Here is a 24,277-nt window from a genome sequence, read left to right on the forward strand (position 1 = left end):
AGATAGATTTGGCTTCAAGACTCCGTGCCTAGGATTGTTTTATGGTTTGATTAGCTGTATGCGAATCATTTATTATCTTCCCTGCACAGTGGGAATGGGAGCCTGAGTAGGTAACCACGTGGTCGAGAGATAGTGACTTCTTACCATTTGAGATGTTGGATGTTTGTTGATGCAGTTGTACCATTATAATTCTTATTCCTATCTTGGAGACTTCTATTCAGTTGATGTATATATGTTATCATTTATCGTGTATTTTGATGTACTTATATCTATTCTTGCATACCCCAGGACATGTGCAGTGGATGCTAATCATTAGATGTATTTCATTGTATCAGTTGTACTTTTGTATTTTCTTATGAGATTACATATTTGTTATTTTTTTATGATCAGGAACCTTGTACTTGAGATTTAAATTAATTAACATAAACTTCTTAAATGTGACTCAACGTGACAGAACTCATGAGGAATGAAATATGTGTTGTATTTTCATGTGTACTTGATGTGTGTGTGTATATTCCTTCTGCACTGTTACTTTGATAATGTTTAAACTTTAAAAAAAAAGTTTGGTAAACATTATAGCATGCTAAATTTGTTTCTCTTGGGTTCCTGAGCGGTGTGTTATAGCCTTTTTTTTTTTTGTAATTACATTACTAAACTATAATGTAATGGTAAAAATCTTCATAATTTCCTTTTTATCTTGCAGAGAGGTATTATGGCGCTTATGGATGTTGAGGGAGCTCCAATCTATTTTCGAGAATTAACCTTAGCTCATCCACTAGCTAGTTGGGATGCTATTCAAGGCATGGTCTTAAGGCATTACAGTCGTCAGCTATTGCATGAAGTATACAAGGTAGGTCTCTCTTAATTATATGTTGCAAGGAGCTGAAATGTTCCATGAGAAAGGTTTGTATTGTTGAAAGTTGACCCATTTTTATATTGAATATGAAGGATATATTAGGATTAGGACCTGCACTAACAAGCCTTGTCTATTATGGCTGAAACATTTCCTGGAAACATCCTCTTTATTCAAAATTTCAAATTGTCTTTCAAGTAAGAAATATGTTTTAGGTTTCCTTTTTTAAATATTTCTCTTTGTCGTACTTGCGTATTTTGCATGTGGTTTAGTCTTGTTTATATTTTCTGAAAAATCAGATGCAAAGAAAGCACACAAACATTCAACATATGAACAGCATATTGATGTGATGAAAATCCTCATGAGGTAGAAAAAATTGTAAACAGTAAAAGATTGCAACTCCTTTCCACTTTGCAAATTATTAAGTTCTACAGCTGCATAAAGTGTTTTGAGATATTTGGATTGTGGTAAACTCCTGTCCTCATCACTGTGTTGATCACTCCAACTCTATCCCCATTTTTCAATAAAAGAGGAAATCTTATTCTTTTAAAAAAGAAAAGATTACAAAGAATGACAGCTTCTATTAGCAATAATCACATAACATTTTTACAATATACAACGGTTTGGGAGTTCTAAATTTCTTTGTAAATGTGTGTGTATACTTAATTAAATTTTAATTCAAACATATCATACTCAAGAACAAAAAATTCTTATGCAGAAACCCTGTACTTGGACACAATTTCACACCAGAACCAGCATTTGGTTTTTCTTATTTAGTGTCTAGGTGACACACCTTTGGAGCATTGGTGTCAAAGAAAAGAGCTTCCTCTATCTTGCCTATAATTCTACAACACTAAAGTAGTGAGGTCTCTTACCTCAGCCTTAGATGTCATCCTTTAAATACATGTTGAAGGGACACTTAGTAACCTACCATTAATGTTTGTTGAAGTTATTGGAGAAAAAAAGCTTGGATTAAGGTATAACCTCATTGCACGAATGGAGTGGTGAAGTTAATTGTTCCAACTCCAATCAAGGATATCCCAAGTGGGATTCAATCTGTCCACATTCTCCCTTAATAGTTTTGGATGGCTTCTTTGGCCCTGCTTATGGTCTTTTAAATGTATGCCATAGGGATTTTCTCCTTATCCACCAATTGTTAAATCTCACCAAATGCTGCATCTTGTCCAAAGCACAACAAATTAAGGTCACAAACTTACACTTGACAAATAAATTAAATACTTATAAAATCTGGAAACAAAGGATTTTTTTATAAACTTAAATTGATGTTTGAAGCATAGTTGAAAAACTTGGACTCTACAAAAATGTAGCTTAAAAAATTGCTTAAATGTCATTAGAAACACTTCTTTCTACAAAATTCAATGGCAAGATGTATCCATTTAGTCCATAAATGAGTATAAAAATTGTTTTCTATTAGATTTTATTGATTTTGATGGAAATTGAGTACAAAATTGCATCCTCATATGGAATCCTTTTATAATACTGTTCTGAATTTATGATGATTGCCTGTGAGCATCATCACGATTCATCATTATTCATAGATTGCATATTACAACATTTTATGTCTTCCTCGTCCTTGGCTTTATAATAACCACATTTGGATCTTTGATACTAATAGTATGATGTTTCATCATTGATCAATGATATTGTGATATTGGTTTTTCTTGTTGTCTTAGCTCTTGATTCTAGTCTCAATTCCTAAATCCGCTCATTGTAGTCAAATTTCTTATATGACAAGATCCTAATAATTTGGGGGGGTTTGGGAGTGGAGACTCCAATGGGTTTGAGGGGTAGCAATGCCAAATTACACAAGATGTTATATGTGTTAATTTTGTTTTGATAAACTTTTGACACATTTGGGCCTTTTTCATTTATGCAGCTAAGTTTTTAAAAAACTCACCAAAAACTTGGTAAGTTCTTTATTAAAACTTGGAAGTTTTTGCATGAAAAAATCTCAAAGCAAAAAAACTTGTGAGATATATTAAAACTCGCCAAAACTTTGAGTCTTGAATCTATGTTTTAAAGTTACTTTGACATCCTGAGCAACTCTCTTCATGAATGCATCATCAATAGCTATCTTTCTATTCCTCTCTTCATCAACATCCTTTGAATATGTTGAATCTATCCATGCTTGACTCACAGACACTTTCTTAAAAGATGTCAATGAACCAAAATTCTTTACAATTCTAGATAGTTGCATACCTTGTGACACCTAATCAACACTAGCTCTTTCTCCGTGGCATTATCTCTAATAAGTGGAGAATCCTAGGATGATATTAAATGTCTTTTATGCTCCTTGCATCTTTTACATTGGGTTTCACCCAATCAATTTTGCATATGTCCCATAAAAGGAGGACAACACAATGAACTATACAAGGGGTCCAAAGGAGTGATGGATGCCTTTCTTAAAGTATTATCTAGTTATCACTTGTGGTGTTGCATTGTAAGTGACAACTTGAAGCATACTTTCTTTCTCTGCTTCTATGACAATATCCTCCAATATTAGGCTCAAAGATTTTGCATTCTTTATTTGTTTAGACACGTGAATTGACTTCAAGAAAACCAACTCATTTTTGAAACCACCAAAGATTGATGAGTGTTGTTCCTTCCATTTTCCCACCCATGCAAAAGAATGGTGCATTTGAAGTCTTGTCTCTAGTTCTTTTGATCTTCCACAGTTGCCTTTGCATTTGCAATATCTTGGAGCATCCTCCCACCAAATTCTTTAGGAAATGGAAACTTGTACCTTTTTCCTACAATTGTCAAATGTATCACTAAATACTCTTACTAAGAGGTCATTTTCACGAAGCAAAAAAACTTGTGATTTTTATTAAAAATCACCAAATACTTTTGAGTCTTCAATCTTTGTTTTAAGTTACTTTGACATCCTCTGCAACTCTCTTCACGAATGCATCATTGATAGGTATCTTTGTAGTCCTCTCTTTATCAACATCTTTGAATGTGTTGAATCTGTCCATGCTTGACTTACAAACATTTTCTTAAAGGATGTCAATGAACCAAAAATGCTTTTCAATTCTAAATAGTTGCACAGCTTGTAACACCTAATCAATACTAGCTCTTTCCCCATTGCATTATCTCTAATAAGTGGAGAACCCTAGGATGATTTCAATATGTTTTTTATGCTCCTTGCATCTTCTACATTGGGTTTCACTCAATCAATTTTACATATGTCCTACTAAAGAAGGTCAAGGCAATGAACTATACAAGGGGTCCAAAGGACTAATAGATGTCTTTCTTGAAGTATTTCCTATTTTTCACTTACGGTGTTGCATTGTAAGTGACAAGTTGAACCATACTCTCCTTACTTCTTCTATGACAATCTCCTCCAATAATAGGCTCAAAGACTTTGCATTCTTTATCTTTTTAGACACATCAATTGACTTCAAGAAAACCAACTCATTTTTGAAGCCACCAAAAATTGATGAGTATTTTTTCTTCCATTTTCCCACCCATGTAAAAAAATGGTGCATTTGAAGTTTTGGCTCTAGTTCTTTTGATCTTCCACAATTGTCTTTGCATTCACAATATCTTGGAGCACCCTCCCACTGAACTCTTTAGGAAATGGCAACTTGTACACTTTTCCTACAATTATCAAATGTATCACTAAATACTCTTAGTAAGAGGTCTTTGTCACGAAGCAAAAAAACTTTCGAATTTTATTAAAACTCGCCAAATGCTCTCTGAGTCTTGAATCTATGTTTTAAAGTTACTTTGACATCCTCTGCAACTCTCTTTATGAATGCATCATCAATAGCTATCGTTGTAGTCTCTGCATCAATATCCTTTGAATATGTTGAATCTATCCGAGCTTGACTCTTAAACATTCTCTTAAAGGATCTTAATGAACCAAAAATGCTTTTCTAGATAGTTGTATACCTTGTGACTCCTAGTGAACACTAGCTCTTTCCCCATGGCATCATCTCTAATAAATGGAGACATAGTTGGGAAACTCGCCAAAGCCAAAAATTCACCAAGGCTTGAAAAAGAAATTTGGGGAATTCTCAACCAATTTTTGACAAAAAGCTTGGAAACTTCAAAATTTGCCTAAATTTAATTAGAAATGCATTTTTTCACAAAATTCAATTAGTCTAGATACGTAATGTCCCCGGTATCCGCTTCAAGGATAAATGATGGAACGTGCAACAAGATGTTAGCATAACACACACACAATATATATATATATATATATATATATATATATATATATATATGGGTTGACTGGATGGAGGGATGGGAAGGAATGATTGGTCTAGTGAAGGTTTTAAAAGGGAATGATGTGTGCAGGGATGCCCATAGAATTTTAGGGCCAACCCATAACACAACTATTAAGTCCTCCCAGGCGTCAGCTATAGAATTGTAGGGCCACCCACAAACATGATAAAGGGTGGTGTGTGCATGCAAAGGGCCCCTACTATTCTAAGGCTCTATATGGGTTCAGATATCGATTCTCCTGAACAAGCTAGGAACCCTATGATTCTGCGCACACCACCTAGCCCCTACTATTTGCCTTCACGGGCATTGACCCCTATTATCCCCTTAAATTATGTTGAATTATCCCTAAAATGAACTGTTCGGATACTTGTTTAACCCCAAATTGGCCTCTTTTAGGCAAAACAGTGTCTCATTATTGACAGAACAACCCTATCAATTCTATGGGTGTCAAGAGCAGTGGCCCCCTCCCTTACCCTTACATTTACCCTTCAAATAGTGGGGTGGGGGGCTATGGGAGCCATACCGACAAGATATATCCCAACCCCTGAGCTTGGGGATACTGCTTTTGAGGTGTAGGGCACTGCAGATGATACAAATACCCCCTAGATGACTACTATCTGGTTGGATAACCCCGAGACCATGATGGCGGTGGATTGAATAAGTATCCTAGTAGCAAATTTAGTTGCCCGACCCGCCTCTAATATTTCCATTACTATGAAGAGCCGGCATAATAGCTTTGTTTCCTCTTGCTTTGCCCCATGCCTCGTGAAGCAAGTCCAGTGGTTTGTTCTGAAGTAGATGTTTGGTCTGAAGGGACTAGGGAAGTGAGCCGATCTCCTCCGCCCCTCATGACAACCTGCCTCCTTAGGGCGAACCACTCTTCCAAAACTGTAGCTCCTTAGTCCAAGGGCTCCAACCCGTAGGGCCGGGTCATCAGTCAGTAGGAGATGGAATCGTCTGAGGTGGCTATAGCACCAGGCAGGAGGGTCGAATCACCTCTTAAGTGGGAGAGGGTATGACGTGGAATGAGATGAGCCCTCAATCGAATGGACACTACTGCACTTCTGGCCCTACAACTATGAGAGGCCCCCCTACTATTTTATAGGCTATAGGGTATAGGCTCGCCGAGGTCGGGGCGTGACGACGTGGAATGCGACATCCCTTGCCACTGCCTATCCATTTCTTATCTCCCAACCATCCCAATCTATAGGGTCATCAATTAGTAGGAGATGGAATAGTCTTAGGTGGTTGTAGCACCAAGCAGGAGGGTCAAATTGCCTCTTCAGGTGGGAGAGGATATGATGTGGAATGATATGGGCCCCCAATCGAATGGACACTACTCCACTTCTGGCTTTACAGCTATGAGAGGCCCCCCTACTATTTTATAGGTTATAGGGTATAGGCTCACCAGGGTCGGGGCATGACGATGTGGAATGCCATGTCCCTCGCCACAGCCTATCCATGCCTTATCTCCCACCCACCTTAATCTATAGGTGTACTCTAGTTCCCCCATGAATACGCATCTTTTTTGGCAATTAGAATTGCTTCCTTGTAGGAACTAGAATCCCCAAAGGATTTATAGGGCCACCCTCCTATTCTAAAGTGCCCTACTATTATCAAGGGTTCTACCCTGACCCCTATTCCTCCCATCCATCCCTCACTAGGCCCCCCACCCTACAAGGCGATTAGTCAATATGAGTAAGGCCATGAAACATTTGTGACACATTCATATCCGTCAGGTTTCGGAAATGATAGGACTCAGGGGCGACCCTTATCTGAATACATAAGCATTCGGCCAGGTGTCCACTCAAGAAAGCTCGGGGACCCCAAAAGCTCAGATTGGTAGAGTTTTCTTGCTACAATGTAGGGGTAGGGGAGGGCCCTACTATTAGTCTGAAGACGTTGTGCAGTTTCTTTGATAAATAGTAGGCCCTTCCCTGATCTTGATAGATGTAGGGGATAAGGGTAGGGGCCAATCTCGGAGATGGGTATGCACCGAACAATCAATATTCTTTAAGGGTGGCCCTATAAATTCTATGGCAACTTTATTGCCTGATCCCCTACCAGTTAAGTACCTACCTGATCCACAAAGCGGCACCACCTACGGGCTCCTAGTCTGGCTCTGTAGACTGCCTGATTTATATTCTCTGACCGGGGATGCATGTAGCCCTAAGGGTGCCTTCATCCAATTCTAGTTGCCTATAAAATGGTAGGGGCGGGGCCCTATAAGTGATTGTATATGTAACATGCTCTCATAAGTTGTGTTCGAAGATTACGTGCACATAGGGCTTGCCAAATAGTAGGGCATAATCTACTGACTAGCCTATAGTATGGCAGACCACCTGGCCAGGAAGCTTATCCAGAAGATGTTTTGCAAATACAAGAGGTCTAATAAATTCTCCTGATGGGCAGTCAATCCACCAACATCAAAGCAAACAACAGTTGCCCTACTATCTTCTAAAGGCATTACAAAGCCATGCCCTCGATCTTTGTATGCATAAGAATTGGGTGGTAACGAATCGATGTAGTGCTCCAGTTGGTGATTCCCGTCCTACCTATTCCAAGTGGAGGAAGCGGTCAACCGGTCAATTCATATATATATATATATCGACAAATTCAAGAAAAGATAAGACGTACATGCTACCCTTAACTAACCTCTCCTAATCCTTAAGAATGAACTCCCCTCCAATTACCTAACCCTCTAATGAGAATTAAATTCTCAATTAGGCAATCGTAACATGAGAACTTCTTCCCTAAGGCCTCTAGGATCTTTGAATATTACTTGGTAGAGATCCCACCTCTTACCAAGTCTCTTCTCTAATATATACATATGACTAACCACTACAATATATATTGCCTCTTAGAGATTCTGAACAAATCTCTCTCTAGGATTCCCTTTGAAGAGTCCTGACATTCACTCTTGAATTCCCTCTACGTATAATTTCTAAGGGAATTGACTCTTAGCATTTAATCTTACCTTACTCTTAATGTCTCTTTATTCTCCAAAGATGGAGCTCTAACCTATATGTATGCCTCTATTGGCTGACAAATGTTTACTGTTCCTTATTCCCCAATGTGTATTCACCCGTGGTGATTTGTTGTTGTTCCACTCACCTTACCATCTTGGGATTGATTCTTTCTTAGTGTGTTCTGGATAATTACAATATCTCGGGAGCACACGGTGGCAATCTATACAGTATAACATGTGCTTCTTTTGTGTTGACTATTAATGATGTCTAACTTGCTATCGACAATGTTTGTTAGTTTCGATGCTTGTAGTTTCCTTCCAAATGGACGTATTTAGAAAAGACTAAATGTCCACTTAGTTCCTACGTATATCCTTGGAGTGTTTGAGTGATCTATGTTTGTTACCTGTGCAATGGCTTGTGTTTGTTGTGTATTTTATTCATGTTGTTGGTGATCTATTTATAACTCTATTTGTTGTCAATGATTGCCTCTGCTTTGATCACCGAATCTTTCTATATCTTCGATGGCATCTTGTCTTTTTTTTTTCTCATTCTTCTTCGATAACCAGTCTGATCGCTTTGACAATCATAAGTATATGGTGCCTAAATGCCTCTGTTTGACCAGTCACGTCCTTTTGCTTATGTGATTTAGATTTTCTTATATCAGGAATTTGTATAGTTTGTAATATTTAATTTGGTCATTATATGTTATGAAAATAGCTTATGTTATAAGTGTAGGTGTTTGCATAGGTTAATTATTTATTATAATTGCATTTTCTATAACATACAAATATTGTATATATATTTCGTATATTACATGAAATATTATACACAATAAAAAAAGGTAGGTTTATATCATATATTCTCCATTTTGATAATCTCTAAGATAAGATTCATATACATTTTTCAAATATAAATTCCTTATATTTGGAAATTACACACGCTACTAGGAGCTTATTTCGGGGTTATCACATTGTCTTCTCAGCTCTAGTAAAAATTGAGAGAGATAGACCTAGAGGTTTGCACTAAGCATGATTATGCCTCCTCGCTCAATACATCTAACTCAATCTGTAGCTCATCCTCTATCCTAGATGGAGCTCTACCTCTATCTTTTCCTAGCACGAGCAATAACTACTCATTGAACTGAATGTCATCCAATATGAAACCAAATCTTACCCCTCCTCCATAGCCTATGTCTCCAAATCTTTGATGTTATGATCTTCAAAACCTCCGCTTCAAATACACCTCAATTTTGCTTCAAAATTCAATTCGAGTTTGCAAGTGTTTGGAAGACCATTTTCCTCTCGGCAAATATAACAGAAGAAATGAGAAATGAAATCAGTTTGGGCCATTTTTTGCCTATAAGTGATGTTATAAAACTACGACTTAGTTTTAACAAAAGATCGCTAAGGTTTTGGCTAAAACTCTACAGCTAGTCAACGAGTGTTTACCAAAAATTCCACAAGTTTTTGATGGTAGTAAAAGTCATAAAAACTCACCAAGCCAAAAAAATCGGCTAGTTTTTGAAGCTTGGAGAGTACTCTACCAGTAGTACATCTATGGGTGGAGAGTCCCAAGATGATTTTGAATATGTTTTATATGCTCCTTGCATCTTCTACATTGTGTTTCACTCAATAAATTTTACATATGTTCTACAAAAAAAGGTTAAGGCGATGAACTATAAAAGGGGTCCAAAGGAGTGATGGATTCCTTCCCTAAAGTATTTCCTAGTTTTCACTCATGGTGTTGCATTGTAAGTGACAACTTGAACCATATTCTCCTTGCCTGCTTCTATGAGAATCTCCTCCAATATTAGATTCAGAGATTTTGCATTCTTGATTTTTTAGACACATCAATTGACTTCAAGAAAAATAACTCATTTTTGAAGCTACCAAAAATTGATGAGTGTTGTTCTTTCCATTTGCTCACCCATGTAAAAGAATGGTGCATTTGAAGTTTTTGCTCTAGTTCTTTTGGCCTTCCACAATTGTCTTTGCATTCGCAATATCTTGGAGCATCCTCCCACCGAACTCTTTTGGAAATGGAAACTAGTACTTTTTTCCTACAATTGTCAAATTCATCACTAAATTCTCTTAGTAAGAGGTCTTTTTCCACGAAGCCAAAATACTTGTGAGTTTTATTAAAACTTGCAAAATACTTTGAGTCTTGAATCTATTTTTTAAAGTTACTTTGACATCCTCTACAACTCTCTTCACGAATGCATCATCGATAGCTATCTTTGTAGTCCTCTCTTTATTAACATACTTTGAATATGTTGAATCTATCCATGCTTGACTCACAGACATTTTCTTAAAGGATGTCAATGAACAAAAACGCTTTGCAATTCTAGATAGTTGCATACTTTGTGACACCTAGTCAACACTAGGTCATCCCCCGTGGCATTATCTCTAGTAAGTGGAGAACCCCAAGATGATTTTAAATATGTTTTTTGTGCTCCTTGCATCTTCTACATTGGGTTTCACCCAATCAATTTTACATATGTCCTACAAAAGAATGTCAAGGCAATGAACCATACAAGGGGTCCCAAGTAATGATGGATGCCTTTCCTAAAGTATTTCCTAGCTTTCACTCATGGTGTTGCATTGTAAATGACAACTTGAACCATGTTCTCCTTTCCTGCTTCTATGACAATCTCCACCAATATTAGGCTTAAAGATTTAGCATTCTTTGTTTTTCTAGACACTTCAATTGACTTCAAAAAAACTAACTCATTTTTTAAGCCACTGAAATTTGACGAGTCTCGTTCCATCCATTTTGCCACCCATGTTAAAGAATGGTGCAGCTGAAGTTTGGCTCTAGTTCTTTTGATCTTCCACAATTATCTTTGCATTCACAATAACTTGTAGCATCCTCCCACCGAACTCTTTCAGAAATGGCAACTTGTACCCTTTTCCTACAATTGTGAAATTTATCACTAAATACTCTTAGTAAGAGGTCTCTGTCACTTTGAAATGAAGATTAATGTATTACCAAAAATGTTGACATGTCTTGTCTAGTTTCTAGTGCATCCCCTAATTATGTTCTATACCCTTGCAATGAAGGTTGTGCTCTAGGTATGTTTTTAAACACCACAACTAGAGAACTCAATCTCGCCCCTATTTACCTTGGTTTCCATTTCATTTTTCATTATAGTCAACAAAGTGCAATATATTTAATATGTATCTGTTGTTCTACTCTCATCCTGTTCAGCATTGTCTTTACTCAGATCGCCTTCTTCATATTAATAAATGTTTTTATTATTATTTCTCATTTCTCTAGTAAGTGCATTCCCTGTTGAAACATATAGCTTCCAACAATTAAATTGGGTTGTTCATTGGATGTGTCTTGGGATTTGTACAGAAAATAAATCAACAAGAATTGCTTGAAATGTCGTACATGTAAATTTTCGTATGGATAACATTCTTAGTAAATTATTTATCATTGTAATAATCAAAGGCAGTAAAGAAATTCCTATTCAACTGCAGATTTAAATTAACCGATTGTTTTGTATGCTTATGTTACTTGTGCTTGGGCATGCGTGTGCCACTGATGTAATATAGTTTATAGTAAATTGGAATTCCATTAATCATATTTTGATTACTTATACATATTAATAAAATTTCTTGAGTTTTTAGTAACAGAGAAAAGGACAAACGATGTACATAGTCTGTACTTCTGTAAATAAGCTCTGTGGTCTGTACCTTGAGTATAGGAAATGGATAAAGAGCAGCTCTCGACAATATTCAAGTTCTTTGCAGGTACTTGGTTCAGTAGGTGTCTTTGGTAATCCAATGGGGTTCGCAAGGAGTCTTGGATTTGGTATTAGAGATTTTATCTCTGTGCCAGCAAAAAGCATTGTTCAGGTTACCAAGTTCTCAACAAACTATTTTGATAATCTCTCTCTTCAGCATAGGGGCTTCGTTTTCACTTTGATTCTTAAGGTTGTTATCATTTGCAGAATCCAACTGGGCTTATTACAAGCATGGCACAAGGGACCAGGAGTCTCCTCAATAACACAGTTTTTGCAGTCAGCAATGCTGCCACTCAATTCAGTAAGGCGGCTCGTAAGGTGCTTTTCAACTTTTTCTGTTACAATACAATTAAACAAATTATAGCACACTTTTTATGTAGAATAAAGTGTTACACTTCTCTTTGTTTAATATAGAAATGTCTGATATAAACTCATGATATTGTTAGGGGTGAGGATCTGTGTGCAATGTGTGATGCAACTGTTTTCTTTATGATTTAAATGATTGGAGAATTATGACCCTTATGAAAGTTTTGGATGGCAATTAATCAGTATGGACCAACAACTGATTAGAAAATCCTCAAGAAAAAGGGAAAAAGTCAGGGATTTTTTTTTAACTCTCGAATCTTTTTATATTCTCCAGATAAACAATTTATCAAATGTATTATTATAATTTATAAAACTTGGCAGTGTCAAAATTACATGTAATTATACCTGATAATGGGTTAGTGGAAATATGATGAACATTTTTAAGGATATGTGGGAGGAACCACATAGAAATTATGTTAAGCTCAATTTGATGGAGCTGCAAAAGGAAATTGCGGGATTGGCAAAGGGGAGTTTTTCAGAGATGCTGGATAGGCTTTCTTAATTGTTCCAGTTCACTAGAACTAAATAGTAAATACAATTAATAAGTAAGATGTGACAGTTCTCATAGAAGGAGAAGACAGCCTAAGCAAAAGGATCATAAAAATGATTAGAGATGATCTCATAAGACCACAAAAGAGTAAAGGAGCTTTCTTTTCATCAAAATTGTAAAACACGTGATCAAAATAGGAATGTTATCTATGCATTAAAATCTTCCTTAACATGCAGACCCATCTTCTGATTGAGTCAAATATAGGAAAACGGTAAAATAGCATGTGTAGTTGAAGAACTTATTTTTGCCAACTCTCCAGGTGTAAAAAAAAATGCTTCAAGTTGGAGAATGGAGATTGGCTTATGAATGGAAATTAAATGCATAAATTTTGTCATATTGTTGTTTTCACATTATTAAATTAATGTCAAGCAGGAATTGGCCTCTCAACAACATTTCCCCAGGTTTAGGCCCTTTTAACTTTATTAACTTACAGCAAAACAAAAAATGCAATTTATTAGAAAATTTTGTGATTATTTTTTATTAAAAATAGCACTAATAATGATTATGTAATTAAAAAAATACAAATATGAGTGTCTATGACACAATAAACACATGTAAACCCAAAGACATCTTTATATAGAAATCAAATGTGTTTGTTTACATGATTTTTTGAAGACCCAACCTTAGTTTCCTTTTGCAGTTATAGAGGATGGATTCCTTCATCATCATGCCTCCATCAACCCTCCAAACTCCAAGAAGATTGAAAGAGGATTCTTTTAAAATGCAGAAACTAGAATTACAAATAAAAACCTATATTTGAAATCATGGACATAAATTTTGAAGTATAAACTTCCTGATGTGAATCCTCCAAATAATGCATGTATTTGTGATTATATAATCAAAAACTGATTATTGCTAACTTTTATCATGACATTTGCTTAATTTGAATGCAATGCATATGAATATATAATGTGAATATTCTCTTTGACCTCTTTATTTTATGCCCTTCAGAATTATATTTAAGGTGGCTACCTCACTATAGCCTGTTTGCAATCGCATTCATTATCAATGTGGTTATAAATGTATTTTCCTTCCGAGGAATTATTATTTTCTATAGATGACATTTTTTGTACTGGCAAGGTTATAGGGTTGAACAGGCAACTTAGTTTGTAGGAAAGGACTAGATAACTAATAACTGTCTTGCCCTTTTGAAGAATTGTACTAGATAGTGTGCTGTGTTCTATTGAGTATAAAAACTTTGTATCCTTTGAGTCTATTAGTGTTATGATAAAATGACACACAGGGATTAACATACAAATCATCCAAGACATTTTGTCCAATGATATTTAGCATTTTTCTTCAAGCTAATTATGGAGTTGCATATACAGGGAGTTGCTGCTTTTGCATTTGATGAAGAGTTTGTGCAAGAAATGGAAAGACGACAACAAGGTCAAGGCTATCACAACCAAGGCGTGCTGAATGAGTTTTTAGAGGTGTGTTAAATGTGTTGTTTAACGGCCTTGTTTGTTCTATTTCTCAAATACAAAACTGTTTATTGATTAAAGTTATGCTTATAAAAGGTTCCCTCAAAATTCTTGAAAACAAGTAGAAGAATGCTCAGTTGACTAATTAATTAGACCAGAAATATCTTATGTACATTATAATAATATATTATATAATGGATCAGAGATGGAAAAGGCTTGAGGATTAAAATATTTGTTTAATTTTACCATCATGCTAGATAACTTTGAGAATGGAAGTGGCTCTATACAAACTAAATGAGGAAATGGGCTAGTAGATACATTATTTTGTTGATTAAAAAATAAATATTACATAGCAAATATTCAATAAGTCAAAAGGCTCTCATTAGGGATCTTACTCCTAACTATCTGAGACTGATCACTTTGCTTAGGAACTGATTTAGGCTTCCTATCCTAATGATTAATTATGATCATCATCCTGCAGTAGAATATCATGCCTTTTTATGATCCTTGCACTCCAAATCTAGGACGTTGATAATCACTTCTCTATGTAATGAAAAATAATGTTACAAGACCCCGAGTTGGCTCAGACTTGGCAAGCTGATTTTTGTCTTGGACTCAATGTCCTGAATCGGCAAAAACTTGGCAAAAAGTCAGCCAATTGAATAACCCAAGAAATTCAAAGATTTTTAGGGATTTAAAACATTTTTCATGCATCATTTAATAATTTAACCTTTAAGACAATAATTGAGATAAATAGAAACTACCTTGCACACATGGTCAAGTTTATATTGATCACAGAAGTATAAATGTGAATTTTTGAAGGATATAAATTAAATTAAATAACACACGAGAAATATAAATAGTGTCACTGTCTATAATATTCATGGAGTATAAAATCTATGAAGTTCAACACATATATCAAATAAAAGTAAAAGCTAGAGCCTAGATGACTAAGGTTCAGAGTAGTACCATTTGACCCGCAACCTTCTACATATGCGCCTAAGATAGCTTCTAGAAGATTCTGCAGCCATGATCTATGTGAAGAGCACATGGTTATACTGAGAAGGGGGGTGAATCAGTTTAATAACAACTTTGCCAACTTAATTTTTTTATCCAAACAATAACTTCAAATACTGAAATAAACAATAATGCACATGCACACAGTGACACAGATTTACATGGAAACCCAATGCTGGAGAAAACCACAGAAAATAATTTCTTTATATATCAACTGTTATTTTACAAATTGGTTTGTAGGCTCCAACCTACTAAAGGCTACAACCTCTAATGCTTATGAGCATTGACTCACTAAAAGCTCTGACTCCCACGCTTTGCAGGCTCTGATCTACTAGAAGCACCAACCCCCACTACTGTCTTTGTGAGCACCAACTCATTGCACACATAATGCCTTTTCACCTTGACAATGTTGTTTACTCAACTGATGGTGAAACCTTTTATAGCCTCTTCAAACAAAATTTTCGTACTTCTTTTGCTTTGCTATATTATTTTCTTTGAACTTGTACACATTACCTTCTTATTTCTTACTTCTTATTTTATCATATATATTTATTTATATAGAATTAATATTAATATTTTATCAATTTAATTCCTTTTCTCAAATTAATATATATCACATAAAATCTGCATACATATATATTTATATATTCTCGACCTTCTTCAAAGTCTCTTCATTTTGATTCTTATCTCCTAATACTCCATCACACTTCTATTTAAAACTTAATTTCAAACTTGTATTTATATCCCATGTATTTGAGGATGTGACTTTTCAAAGTCAAGAGCCACATTGTATCGAATTAAATAATTGCACCTCAACGCAGTTAACTAATATTTATCATACCTTCAAATTACATCATTTTCTTTTATTAGATTCTATACTTCATTAATCAAGTCTTTGATAGAAAGTATACTTAAATATTTCCATTGCTTCTCAGCTGACTATTGATTATATAATTAATTCATCAACAGCATGACCAAATCTTTTTTGTTTTAATAAAATTCAGATTGGCTTTCATCGATATCTTTGTATGCACTTCTTATTCGGGTTTGTTTATACGCATATTGCTGCATATGACGTTTTACATATTCTACTTCATATTCGATGGTATGGCAAAGACACATCAGCTTTCAAACTCTGTTCAGGCTCCCGATGATACTCTGACAATGATCTCTACGCGTAGCTTCTTGCAAGCAACACTAAAAAAATCCGTTGGCACCTCTTGATCTTCAGCGATATCAATATATAAAATATCTTGAATTATGGGCAATATATTCAGACCCGACTTCCCCTGTGATTTTTAATGATGATGACAGGTATTTTATTTTTCATTATTAATGCCCTTTCTTATATGTATTCGTAGGATATTTTGTCTTTATAAACGTTGTACCGGGTTTGATCACTGCATTCTCGTCATTATCGTTGACCTGTAGTTTTCATCTGCCGTAGAATTGGTCTTCGTATAGGGTCCGTTTGGTTCTTGGAATTTAAATAACCTGGATTTCTACAAACCTTGGTTTAGCCAAATCAAGGTTTTGTATATCTTCATTCTGATTTTTGGGATTTTACTGAAAGCGTTTGTTTCACTCGGAAGATGCATGTGAGGACACATTTTTATGCGTAAGCTTGGAGTTAAAGGAAAATTTCAAAAAGTAGTCCAATCTATTGTTTTTACACTTCTTAAAAAACAAAACCAGGTTTTGATTTTCAATTCCTACTTTTTTTAGGAAGTTGGAAAACCTGGTTTTGAGGCAAAATTGGAAGTCCCGTATGCTAATTCCATTTTGCAAATTTTGAAACAAACGCACAAATTTTCAAATGCAGGTTTTGAAAAAGCCAATTCCTGTCATCTTCCAGGAACCAAACGGACCCCTAGAGAATATGTATCACAGAAATTGCTGCTATTTTCTTCTTCCTTTTTGCTTTGTCCGGCGTCCATAAACATACTGCCATCATTTTTCATATTTGATTTCCTCCTCATTTAATCGCTGCATATAAATGTCGTTCTTTCCATTCGAATCTATAATTTTTTATTCTCAGCACCAATATTTCAATATCACCATGTATGCATGAACCTTCATTTCTTGACTTATTGCTTTCAATTTGCCGATAATATATACTGTCGCAGTTCTTACAGGGGAAGGGATTTATTAGAAATCATTCCGTAAATGTTCATGACTTCTGTTTGTTCCTTAATAATTCTGTTTGATTTAAAAATTGCTTAATAAAGCCGAAGCACCCGTAACACAATTGTTAACTGTCAAAGCATATGAGGTCAAAATTTTATTATCTTTCATATCGCTGTGTATTTGCTTTTAATATCACTGATATTTTGCATTTTATGTGGTCTTCATAATATCGTTGCTGCATAACAAGTTTGATTAGTTTATCACTGTAAATAGAAAATTGTACTTGTCTTTGACTGCTGGCAACACAAATTTGTTCAAGTATTTTATCTCTGTCGATAACTGTCATATATTGTTATTAATAACTCTATAAGTGTTGCCTCTGATGTTTAATGCATACTAATATATCAATGACTGCTTGACATATACTATGTTTATTTTACCATTTCCTTCTCCAGCTGTATGTTACATTATAACATGGCATTCTTCATATACATATATAGCTGTAAGATACCACTTAGATATCACTGCAACTTGTCGATGTCATTTTTCTCTTCAACACATTTTTGTGTTTATTCATTAGAGGTGTCTTCATAAAATTTCTTATGAAGGATAACATTATAAAAAACTTCTCTATAATTGTGAAGTCTTTTATTAGCACTGATTGTCATACTCCATCTTTTTGTAATGTCACCATCTTTTAAGCATCTCAGTGGAGTTCTTAGACTTTACATTTTCCAAAGGCTAAGTGGAGAAATAAAGAGAAATTGATTAAATTAATTTCTTATAAAGTCATTAAATAAATTAAAATTAAAAGGTGACTTTATATTTAATTAATTTAATTTTCTAGAAGCACAACTAATTATTGTATTAGAAAGGGGGAAGCTTCCAGAGAGTGCATTTTCTAGAAGTACAACTAATTATTGCCTTGGAAAGGGGGAAGCTTCTAGAGAGTGCAATTAAATAATATTTTATTTCCTTCTAGAAGGGTGAGGGAAAAGAATATGTAGAGGCGAAAGCTTCATTGCTAGGCATCTGATTATCGTCAATTGCATTTGATATGAACTTGGGAGAAGAAACTAAGGGTTTCTGGTTTCAGTTAGCCATTGGAGGGTCTCAATTCTTCGGTGTTGCAACCATTTGAGGTGGTGAAATATCCACTGAATTTGACATTCAGGAGAAATTCATTCTGGAGTTCTATTTGTGCTTAAAGTTAATGTGAATAGTACCCGCACTACAATACTTGGCTTGTTTATGATTCCATCCATGGGCATCACTATTATTAGGTTTCTCTTGCAACTATTAGTAGTTAGCATTGTAATCTGAGGCATATAATTTTGTTGTTGTAAGTGATAACTTAGAATCCGATTTGGCATTGCTATAGACATTATTGTAAGCTCATTTGTCTTGGCAAATTCATAGCAACATTGTACATGGGAATGAATTCAATAGAGGAGATATATGTTGCATGCCATTTGTTTGACAAAATGTCCATCTAATAGCATATATGATCAGCATAATAGTTGTATTCCAATTGTTTGTCAAAATATCAATTGGTTGTAGGTATGCATTCCATATCTAGTTTCCATGTATATGCATTGAAAATACCAAAAAGAACTGCACTTGCATATTAGATCATTGTAAGAGGTATTGTAATGTCATTTGTGAACATTCTAAATTTCTTAGCATCATTCAAATTATATCAAACAATCTGAAGCACAAAAAAGTCAGAAAAGAGAAATGCAACATACAAGTGTTTGACAAAATTCCTTGAGCTAAAATCAGTCAATTTGGGCAAGGGATACTACACTTTTATCCTCAAAATATTCAAATCTAACATGGATGCTTTATTTATTGTTTTGTTTGTACCCTTGTTGACTTCCATCACAAACACACTGCTCTAGCTCCTGCCAAATAAGCTGACATTGAACTTTTAATGTTTCATCTAAATATGGTCACCGTTGATTGTATATCTATTTTCTGATCACTTAGTTTGAATACTCATATAGAGTATCACTATGTGTAATATCAATATTGTTTTATCAATTTCTACTTTCTTTCAACTGTATTTATATGATGTATAAATCTAATTATAGATTACACACAAGATACGTCTCTCTTAATTATCACTATGAGTATTGTATCACTTTCAGATGACACTATAGTTACTATACTAAGTATACTTCAAGTAGAATATTGTACTAGCAATCTTATCCTTGCTAGTGAAGACTTTGACATCAATGACAATATATCCATCACTATGACTGTATCTCAAGCTCAGCCTCAGAGACATCGACATCCTCATCCACATCATCCTCACTCTTAGTCTTTGGGTCCTCTGTAATGTCCACTTTCCCTAGATTATTGTGCAATTAGACTGACTTGTAGAGATTTATTCGTAAGATAAATTATTAAGTTCAACTCTAATTATTAATATCTAGGCATGAGCCTATATCTATAGAATCCTTAAGGATTCCTACAATCAGGCTTCCTAACCCTCTAGGAGGATCCCCTCTGTCTAAGAGAATGACCCTTGATTATTCAGCCATCCTCCTTGAAACTATTATTCAAGTCGGGCTTCATAATCCTCTGTGAGGACCCCTTGTGTTCCACAAAATGACCTCAATTAGTTAGCCATCTTCTTGAAGGTTACCTTTAAAGATTTAAAGGATTTTCCTAACAAATCACATACTTTCTTTGAATAAGATCTCATTATAATCTACCCTACATATTAACACCATTCTTTCCTAGTCTTCTTTTCAAATGGTTCTTGATTTTAAATATTCTAGTTTAAATTATGTTTATTCCCATAATGATAAGTTCTTATTACAATCTTATTATTAATGGTCATTTGCAAGATTGAATATTTCTATACCTATAGGCTTATCCTATTCATAGGTACTACATGTGTTCTAATGCATGTGCAAATACCATCCACTTACTTGCCCCAAGACATGAACCCTCTTATTGAGTATGCCGCTTTGCTAAGGACTACCTTTATTATAATCACCTCTTTAATGTGAGGCATGTGCTTCTTTTTTGGTCTTGTATGGATCCTTTGCATGGTGTTGTACCCCCGTTGTATACGAGTACGTATGTAGAGATCTTTCCTTTATGGCCCACAAATGTCTTGGTCTGCTTCTACCTATGAGTCCTACTTAGTTCCCTTCGTATCGGTCTTTGCAGAAATATACAAGTTTTGTCTTAAAACATACTTTCTTTGACTACCTTGCTAGATGATGTGGGGCTCTACTGCTTTACTGATCTTTATTATGTGATGGTTTTCCTTTTCATATGTGTCGATGTATTTCCTCTTTTTTTCGAAATGTACTATGTGGCCATATGATGTCCACAATTTTACCAGTAACAGAGCTTGAAAGATTAGCCTATTATTGTGATCCCCGTAGGCTAATTATTGTGGATAGAGGATCAAGGTCTTGTCTTCTCCACAATTCAGTAAGTTATAGGTTGGTATTTGTTTGGCTTAGATTGGATTTCGTTTGGGCTTAGTTTTGTGTACTTACTATTTGTGGTAAGTCGGGTGTTGATTGAAATGGACCCTTTCTATTTTTGGAAAGTACATTTCATCACATGGAGAAATAATAGTTGTGACTCCTATCTCAGATGACATATTTAGATGATGAGTATTTGGGGAGCTATTAAATTTTTAGTGGTCAAATTATTATTAAATCATTAAATGGCTTTTGATAAAGTTATAATTTCACTTTAATTACTTCACTTAAGTCATCATTGGTAGCGGCCATTTATTTAATTAGTTATAAGCCAAGTATTAAATACAAAAGTGCAAGGAATTGGAAGCTTATAATTAATGTCAAGTTGGTGAAGCTTGTTAAGTGGAGTTTCGTTTGGGAAACAAGTGGTTCTTGGAAATTATAAATATGGGCTCATCGTTAAGGGAAAAGCATTCGATCATTTGTTAATCTATTTCCTTTTGTTGTCTTTGTGACTCTTTTGAAGTCCTGACTTTTTGTGCCCTTGCTGAGGTATAAGGGTTTGATCTGGAGAATTGAGAAAAATATTGGGTCACTGCTGAGGTATAGTGATTTAATATACTTTGGATTTGAGTTGAACCTCCATTTCTGTACTATTGTTGCTTTGGAGAATATTATTGGTGTTGTGAGTTTGTGTAATTTTGCTATCACCTCTCTACTGTTTATCACGTGCCTGAGAAGTGGATTAATGCCAAGAGAATGGACGGGTTTGGAAGAGGTTTAATTATTTAATATTGCTTTAGGAAGTCCCGTGTTTGAGTTGAGGAAATTTGATGTGCATTTAGAGGGCTGCTGTCCATTACTGTGGCAGTGATTGCATCTAATTGTGACCTGTGATCACTAATATCAGACCTCCATCAATTTCCATAGGCCTGCAAACTTCTTTCTGTACCTGCGATTTAATAGTCTGGCCCTGCATTGTAACTTTCAAGTCCTGCAAATTAGTGTTCAGGTTCTACAAACTTCATAAAGGCCCTGTATTTGTATAAATTGGTCTGCGATGTGATCTGGATAACCTGCAATTTGTTTTAGGGGTCTGCGTGAGGACTGCAATCAAATTGGAGGCTCTGCAATTGGGTGGGGAGAAGCCTACACCCAGCGTTAAGAATTCTGATGTTGTGCATTGGGCTGGGCAAGTTGGAAAATTCATATCAAGCAAAGTAACATGTTCCTTTTTGTAATCAATAAAACCGTTGTAGTTCTATTGTGTTCAAATAATCATTCAGTTAATTGTTATAGAATACTTTACAATTCAGAATTATGAATGCAAACACATAAGGAAGAGTTATCAGTTGTTTAGTATTTGTCTATGTACAAGTCCTAAAGTATGATTTATATGATAACTGAATTGCTCGCTACATTTTTGACGAAATGTCAATTGATTTTGTTGTGAAAGAAATTGATGTTTTAGCTATAACCAGCTGAGGGTTATTATAGCCTATCCTTAAGTACCTTTTCTAATGATGCGTCTTTGCATGGATGCCACCTTTGGCAGATTCTCTTTATTGATTGGTAAGATTATACCCTAATACTAATGTTAAGTTTGTCTTTTAATATATTCATTAATAATAATAGTAATAATAATTATAATGTTTGAGTGATAATGAGTATTAGTGTATTACAATATCAAATGTTAATGTTAAATATTAATATTAAATTTTAATGTTTAACAATATTAATAATGATCTATACTAACTAATTTATTCATTATTGGTTTAGTTGAATTTATTGATTAAATTTAAACTCATTAATTAATTTCGGACTCGTGTATTGAGATATTAAAATATGGTATATATTTGAAGTATATTGTGTTCATGCATAAATTTGGGCTTATGACAGTCAGCCCTTCCAAAATTTGCTTGTCCTCAAGAAAATATTTAACAGTTAAATTTAACATCTTAAGACATTTTCCTCTCACTTGATAGAGGAATGCACTTATAGATTATTTCACAATGGTACCTTAAATTTGTTGAATACTATTGTGTAGTGTTCATCGATCTTTATCCTTTTTCTAGGAGTTTCATCACCATAGCTTTCTTCTATTTGGTTCATTTGCCCCTTTTACATTGATGAACATAAATCCAAGGCTCCTTGTATTTGAAACAAAGGTTTTTCTTTAGTAGTTCCTCCCTTTTCTAACATCGTTACCCTTACTCCATGGTCCCTAACATATATAACATGGTCTTCCTTGATTACCTTTCTTTGATCCTTCATTTTGTTGGGGTGTTTTGGTTAGAAAACTATTAGGTCTCTCCTTTATAATATTAGATTCAACCCTTTTTGCTTTCATAATAACTTCGTCCAAGTTTTGGGGTTTGAGGGGTTTTACAAGTGTCTTATTGGAATCTTTAACTCCTACAAACCTATAAGTTAGTTTTCATTGTGTTTGATTTAGGACCAGCACCGATAGGTCTTGATTTGATTAGCAAACTCCTCTACAATTTGTGTTTGTTTTAGTTGAATTAACTCTTGGAAGTACCATTCAGGGTCTCTTTTGTAAGACCTACTCATTAATTTTTGAGTAAATTCAATATAGGTGGTGATTTATTTGTGGCCTAGGGACAAAAGACCATGGTGCCACCATTTGTGGAATGCCCTCTTAAGTGGAGAATGGTGAACTTAATGGAACTGTTAACACAACCCGTCTACCACTACACCAAAAGCTCGAACTGTTAGTGAGGGTGCCACTGGAGAGGTTAGCCAAAGACCACACGGGTCCCAAGGAGGGGTTGAGGGTCCCACGTGATAACAGTTTAGCCCCTCGAGCTGAGAGGTCCATATGGGACACAGGTGACCATGAGGTGAGTAAAGAGCACTGGTGGGATTCAAACCCCTCCCTAGTAGAGTCGCCAGATTGATTAACACAGATTGGCTACCACTACACCAAAAGCTCGAACTGTTAGTGAGGGTTCCATCGAAGAGGTTAGCCAGAGACCACACCGGTCCCAAGGAGGTGTTGAGGGTCCCATGTGATAACAGTTTAGTCCCCCAAGCGAAGAGGTCTGCATGGGATGCAAGTGACCACAAGGTGAGTAAAGAGCACTGGTGGGATTCGAACCCCTCCTAACAGAGTCGCCAGTTTTGTTAGCATAGACCGGCTACCATTGCACCAAAAGCTCAAATTGTTAGTGAGGGTGCTACCAAAGAGGTTAGCCAGAGACCACACGGGTCCCAAGGAGGGGTTGAGGGTACCATATGATAATAGGAACCTTATTTGGTCCTAGGGCTACGGGATACATATGTATCCAATTTTTGAATCTGTATTGAGTGTTTTCCTCCCCTAACCCATCAAAACATGGTAGTGGTATCTTATTTTTTTGTCAAGGTTTTTGTTAGCATGATTTTTCTTTTCATTTGCCATGGTTTTGGTTTCAAAGTATTCTTTAAAGGGAATATGTTGTCTGATGTTTGGATCCAAATTTGCATACATTTGTGCAATTTCTTCTACACCATTTGTGGTTGT

At 35.2% G+C, this 24,277-nt stretch overlaps 1 protein-coding gene across 1 annotated transcript in view; it reads left to right on the forward strand.

Annotated features, from left to right (window-relative positions):
- LOC149569164 (vacuolar protein sorting-associated protein, putative (DUF1162)) overlaps window positions 1–24,277 on the forward strand; it is a 304,062-nt gene that overhangs the window by 252,389 nt on the left and 27,396 nt on the right. Inside the window, exons 42-45 of the mRNA XM_089821926.1 lie at window positions 704–850; window positions 11,829–11,933; window positions 12,029–12,139; window positions 14,066–14,170. Coding sequence (XP_089678052.1) covers window positions 704–850; window positions 11,829–11,933; window positions 12,029–12,139; window positions 14,066–14,170 — 468 coding nt within the window. The remainder of the gene's footprint in view (window positions 1–703; window positions 851–11,828; window positions 11,934–12,028; window positions 12,140–14,065; window positions 14,171–24,277) is intronic.

This window comes from Cupressus sempervirens, chromosome 3, assembly GCF_028749045.1.
Source record: "Cupressus sempervirens isolate cs-2001-9-10 chromosome 3, ASM2874904v1, whole genome shotgun sequence".
NCBI classification, from domain to species: Eukaryota; Viridiplantae; Streptophyta; class Pinopsida; order Cupressales; family Cupressaceae; genus Cupressus; species Cupressus sempervirens.